The sequence below is a fragment of the Athene noctua genome, chromosome 9 (genome assembly GCF_965140245.1).
Source record: "Athene noctua chromosome 9, bAthNoc1.hap1.1, whole genome shotgun sequence".
In the NCBI taxonomy this organism is placed as follows: Eukaryota; Metazoa; Chordata; class Aves; order Strigiformes; family Strigidae; genus Athene; species Athene noctua.
Genome location: NC_134045.1, coordinates 2,445,306 through 2,451,523, shown reverse-complemented (window position 1 = coordinate 2,451,523; position 6,218 = coordinate 2,445,306). Strand labels below are relative to the sequence as shown.

The window sequence follows — 6,218 nt, the reverse complement described above, 5'->3', positions numbered from 1 at the left end:
TGTAAAGGGACCATGAAAAACATATCTTTGACATCAGTTGTAGCCATGACAGGGTGGGACCGTTCCTGAATGGTTGCTATTAATTCAGCAATGTTTGGTACAGCTGCTGTAAGGGGACCTGTGTTAGCACTGAGTCTCCTGTAATCTATTGTCAATCTCCATTTGCCGTTAGGCTTTTGGACTGGCCATGCTGGAGAATTGAAGGGGGAGTGAGTGGGAACTACAACCCCTTGTTTTTTCAGATCTTCCAGGACTGGTGTAATTCCGTCCCTTGCTCCTAGAGGCAATGGATAAGGTTTAACATTTGTCACTTTAGAGGGAGGCAGAGCAGGTGCTGCTTGCAATAAGCGCACCTCTGTGTTTGATCTTTGGGTCAGTTGCCTGATCTGGGAGACACCAAAGGACCACGAGTTTCCCTGAGTGTCCCTCCATTGTCTGCCCTTCAAAACATCTATGCCTAAAAGATTTGTTTGGAAAGATCCTATGGCTACCATAGTGTTGACTGGGTTTTCCTCTCCTGGTAACCATAATTTTACTGAAGTCATAGGTACTGTACGACTGTGTTTTTCCCAGGGCATTTAGGACAATTAAATTTTTGGATGGAATTGCGATTCCACATTGTTCCGCTTCAGTCCGCGTTAGTGCGGTAATTTGCGCCCCAGTATCAATTAAAAATGTCACCAGTCTTTTCTTTGGTCCTACAGCAACAGTAATCAGTAAGTCTCCTTTTGTGTTGCAGGTGAGTTGTCTTAAAAACATCCATCCTCCGCATCCCCCCTCACCTTTGGGGAGCAGAGGGTCTAGTTTCCCGTCACCTCCTTTTCTCCAGTTGGCTCCTCCCCAAGGTCTATTAAGGGTGGAGCACTAGGGGTTGGTTTGGAAGTGACCTTTTGCTCGGGCCATCCCTCCACAAGTTGCTCTAATTTTTGAGTCGTGAGTCCATCCATCAATTTCCGAGGAATGCCTTTCTGAAGCCCTAATTGCCACAATCCCAGTCGAGTTAGGGACCTATCTTTCCCAGGATTCTGAAATCGGGGTGATCCGAAGCCTTGTCCCTTCCTCATTGATGACTGTCGCCCACTAATTTGCTCTGCAGCCCGCACAACCCTGGTTTCAGTTCTTTGAGACAGTCCACCAACAGGACCATATTTTCTCCCAAAATTAATCAATTCCTGAGCTACATCTCCCCATGTCCATATTTTCTTCCCTTGCTGTTGGTGGTCAGGGGTCACTATCCCCTCCAGAGCGGCCGTTATTCTTTCTCCATTAGGAGTGTTTTGAATCTTCCCTTGCAATTGAATAGCAATGGGTTTCAGGGAGTCAGGGAGTCCTCGTATCAGAGGAGTCATCCTCTCTGGGTCCACAGGCATCATCATCGGAGAGCCTTGGTTGGGCTTGAGCTCCCGATCATACATCATCTGCAGACAGGCTGCCTTCTGTACACTTTCCACTAGTTGATCCACCGTACCTGTTATGGCAAGGGGATCTCCCCTCTCCAAGGGGTTCAGCCCTCCGGCCCAGTATGCAATTCTCTGAGTCAGAGACCATGGGGCTCGGCAGTCGCCAGTGGTTAGAAACGCACCCGGACCCCAATATCCTTCTGCTTCTTTCTCAGACAGTAGAATTCCATCCTCTCCTGACAGAGACACTCTCCACACGTACTCTGTCTCTGATTCTTTTGCAGTCCTTGAAAAATCTTTCTTCAGTTTTGCCAATTCAGTTGAGGTAAATGGGACTTCTTTGGTGATAACCTGAGGACGGTTATCACTATCGTCCTCATATAGATACTCTGTTTTAACCAGTGGATACATGTGGGGGTGACTTTCTAGAGTTTCTTTTGCCTTCTGCAAATCTCCTTGGGGATAGATTTGACGTATCCCTTTCTCCAGAAGTTTCACTTCTGCCTCGGCATGGGTATCTGCCTCTGCCAAAATGTATTCTCTCAATTCATCTTTCAATATTCTATTTTGATCCCTTTCCTCCTCTAACAACCCTTTAGTATCTCTCAATTGGTTTTGCAGGGTCTGTATGACCGTCTGCAGCGAGTCTATCAAAGTGTCAGTTTGGCTATACTTCTCCTTTTTCTCTTCCATTGCAGCTGCCAGACTCGCTCCTAGCACCGCACAAATGATAGCTTTTCCTTTCCCCTTTCTAACCTTAGCTTCCTTCTGCAATACCCTTATCCGATCCACCACACTCTGTGGTTGGAACCAGTGGTTTTTCGCCCAGTCTCGCCCCTGAATTGAGGGATGGGATCTGTGTGCCTCCAAAAGATCATATAATATATCTATTCCTTCAGCCTCTGAGGGCGCATCATCACAGCACATTCCTTTTCCCTTTTCCTGATACAAAGGGGACATCGTCCTGAGAGGGTCAAACCTTAATGTCACATTTCCCCTATTCTCTCCCAGGAGACCAAATGTGAATCTCACACAAAAGCAATGCAAAGGGTTTTCGTCCTGAGTGGGCCACAACTTGATAAATAACTTTCACCCGTTCACTCTCAGGAGGTCACAATTTAACCCAAACCCAAATGCAACATCACTGTCCACGCTCTCCCTGTTTGCTCTCAGGAGATCACAACTTAATATAAAACACAGAGAACTTTTTCACCCTGAGAGGTTTGCATTCAAGACAACAAGGTAACACAGCACTCTCGTCTCAAGGGATCCTGTCCGTGACGCCAATTTAAAAATGTCCCGATCCGATATCGGGGGAGGGTTCTTAAACAATCCCGAGAGCGAGATTAAGACACAAACGAAGTCAGATGCTGCATAACCTTAGGAACTTTATTTCTATAACAACTAATAAGAGCGATAGGACAGAGAGGAAAAGCAAGGAAAAGGTCGGAGTCCCTAAGCAAGAACACGGTAGAGGCGCAACTAATTACCGCCACCACGACTGGGGATCCGGCGATGTTCTGTCGGTCCGATGATGCTCCACGTTCCTGGCTCCGAGTTGGTTCCCCTCTTCTAGTTGGTTCCCATCTTCTAGTTGGTTTCCCTCTCTCAAGGAGTACACAGTCTGTCTTTTTTATAGTCCCCGTCCCCCCAGTTTGTCCGCCCATTTCCACGGGGCTCGTTGTTGTAGGTGCCACCCCGTGGTCCTCCGTGCGCGCATGCCCGGGTGTCCATGGTGGTCGTGCTGGCGAGGGGCCGATCTGTCTCGCCGCGGTTTCCCCTCCACCCGGCTCACGCGCTCACGCACAGGCGCAGCTCGATAGATGACTGCTGACGTCCTCGTCTAGGGCGGATGTGGTTTTTGTCGGGGACTCTGTGTTTTCTTCAAGATGTGCTCCTTTATGCTGAGTCAGGAAGTGGTCGTCGTGGAGACAGCGATGTTGAGACATACTAAAAGTCCAAAAAGTTCCTTACACCATGTCACAGCAACACCCCATGTCACAGTGCCATCCACATGTCACAGTGCCGTACCCATGTCACAGTGCCACCACAATGTCACAATGCAACCCCCATGTCTCAGTGACGCTCTCATGTCTCAGTGCCGCCCCCATGTTACCATGCTGTCCCCCATATCACAATGCAGCCCCGATGTCACAGTGGCACCCCATGTCACAGTGCCATCCTCATGTCTCAGTACCGTTCCCATGTTAAAGTACCACTACATGTCACTGAGCCGTCCCCATGTCACAGTGGTGTTCCCATGTCAGAGTGCCGTCCCAATGTCACCCACATGTCACAGTGCCATTCCCACGTGAGAGTGCCGCCCTCATGTCACTGTACCGTCCCCATGTCACAGTGCCATACACAAGTCACAGTGCCACCACAATGTCACAGTGCCGACCCCATGTCACATAGCCACGCCCGTTTCACAGTGCCGTCCCCATGTTACAGTGCCACCCCCTTGTCACAGTGCCATCCACATGTCAAATTGCCGTACCCATGTCACAGTGCCACCATTATATCATAGTGCCACCCCACTGTTACAGTGTCACCCCCATGTCAAAATGCCACTTTTATGTCACAGTGCCCCCCCATGACACATTGCCGCCCCCATGTCACAGTGCTGCTGCCACGTCACAGTGCCGTCCCCATGTCACAGCACTGCCCCCATGTCACTGTGCCGAACCAATGTCACAGTGCCGTCCCCATTTCACACTGCCGTCCCCATGTCACAGCGCCACCCCACTATCACAGTGACATCCACATGTCACAGTGCCACCCCCCTGTCATAATGCAATACGCATGGCACAGTGCCATCCCCATGTCACAGCGACACCTCCACGTCACAGTGCCATCCACATCTCACAGTTCCGTACCCATGTCACAGTGCCACCAGAATGTCACAGTGTCACTCCATTGTCACAGTGCCATCCCCATGTCACAGTGCCTTCCGCATGTCACGGAACTGCGGGAGAGCTGAGCACGCACACGACCAATGGGATCAAGCAATGCCCGTTTATTACAACTCAGAAAGCCCTTTTATAACGTTCTCCCGCACACGTGAGTAACATGCAGTACAAGTCCTCCAGACTGGACAGGTAACTTAGCCCGCGCTTTAAACCTTCTTATGATTGGATAAAAGGTGCCACATCAGCCATGCCAGGCTGCCTGCCCTGTGGAACCTCCTCTTCCGTCCCAACCCCTGCCGGGGGTTGTTTGTCTCGTCGAGTTTCTCCCCCCTCATTCGGGGTCACATCCTTATCGCATTCTTGCTCGGCTGAGGCTCTTACCAGTCTTGTTCTCATACAGGATTGCTCACATGGCCATTCTCTCGCAGAAAGCCCTCTAGAATCCCAACACAGAACCACCTCCATGTCACAGTGCCTTTCGCATGTCACTGTGCCGTCCCCATGTCACAGTGCTGTCCCCATGTCACTGTGCACTGCCCATGTCATGCTGCCACCCCCGATGTCACAATGCCACCCCCATGACACAGTGGCACTGCAATTGTCACAGCATGGCCCCCATGTCAAAGATCCACCCTATGTCTCAATGCCACCACCATGTCACAGCGCCATCCCCATGTCAGAGTGCTGTCCCCATGTCAGAGTGCCGCTCCCATGTCACAGTGCCATCTGCATGTCACAGTGATACCCCCATGTCACAGTACCACCCCCATGTCACAGTGCTGTCCCCATGTCAGAGCGATGTCCCCATGTCACAGTGCCGTCCCCATGTCACAGTGCCACTGTAATAAACTATTGTAACTAATTTGCTAAGTTAAGCAGGGCGGGTATGATAGGTTTGAATGATCTGTTAAAGGTAAACCACACTATCCTGCTGTCTAAAGTATTGTAATGGTACCCTGTGTGGGTGTTGAAATGATTTGCAGTTACTATAACCTATATTACACTGAATGTTTGAATGAGTTAAAGTATGCCATCCGGTTGGAAAAATGTAACTACTTCTCGGAAACCCCATCACCTAGAGCTGATAGGTAACCGCTTCTCGGACACACACCCCCCCCCCCCCCACCTAGAGATAACCTGTAACTGCTGCTTGAAGAAAAGCCCGCCAAAAGATGGAATTTTTAAAAGATCCAACAGGAGAAAAGCGCGCCAAGAGACCAAGGCTTCGAGACTTCCAAAGACCCCACAGGAGGAGGACAAAGACCCAAGCATCTCAAAGGACCCAATGGAGAAAAAGCAGGACAATCATCTGGCGAGAGAGGATTGGTTAAAGACGATGGCACAAGAGTATAAAAAACGCTGCTTTTTGGCACTCGGTGTGCGTGTGGCAGAGCTGCGGCTCTCCATGCACCCAGCGCTGCTTTGCCTATTGCTTCCCACCCTACATCGATTGAAACCAAATAAAAATTTTATAAAAATTGGCTTTGTCTGATTGTAACACCACCCACAAGTCACACTGCTGTCCCCATGTCACAGTGCCGCCCCCATGTCACAGTGCCGTCCCCATGTCACAGTGTCACCCCCATGTCACAGTGCCATTACTACGTGAGAGCGCCGCCCTCATGTCACTGTGCCGTCCCCATGTCACAGTGCCGTACACAAGTCACAGTGCCACCACAATGTCACAGTGTCACTGCATTGTCACAGTGGCACCCATGTAACAGTGCTGTCCCCATGTCACAGTACCGTCTCCATGTCACAGTGTCACCCCACTGTCACTGTGACCACCACATGTCACAGTGCCATCCCAATGTCACATTGCCACCCACATGTCACAGTGCCACCCCCACGTCACAGCGCTCTCCCCATTTCACAGCGCCACCCCTATGTCACAGCGGTGTCCGCATGT

At 50.4% G+C, this 6,218-nt stretch overlaps 1 protein-coding gene across 1 annotated transcript; it reads right to left on the bottom strand.

Annotated features, from left to right (window-relative positions):
* Positions 1-238: 238 nt before the first annotated feature.
* On the bottom strand, positions 239-2,360 carry LOC141963913 (uncharacterized). Its single transcript, XM_074913648.1, has 2 exons — positions 816-2,360; positions 239-277 (listed from the first exon to the last, which is right to left on the bottom strand). The coding sequence occupies exons 1-2, from the start codon at positions 2,358-2,360 to the stop codon at positions 239-241; spliced, it is 1,584 nt and encodes a 527-aa protein (XP_074769749.1).
* Between the last annotated feature and the right edge of the window lie 3,858 nt (positions 2,361-6,218).

What these genes read in the sequence shown, in the direction of transcription:
- LOC141963913 (XM_074913648.1), bottom strand. Translation starts at nt 2,360, where the DNA reads ATGTCCCCTTTGTATCAGGAAAAGGGAAAAGGAATGTGCTGTGATGAT. An exon ending in AGCCAACTGGAGAAAAGGAG is followed by an intron (nt 278 to 815) that starts GTGACGGGAAAC and finishes CATTGCCTCTAG; the next exon opens with GAGCAAGGGACGGAATTACA.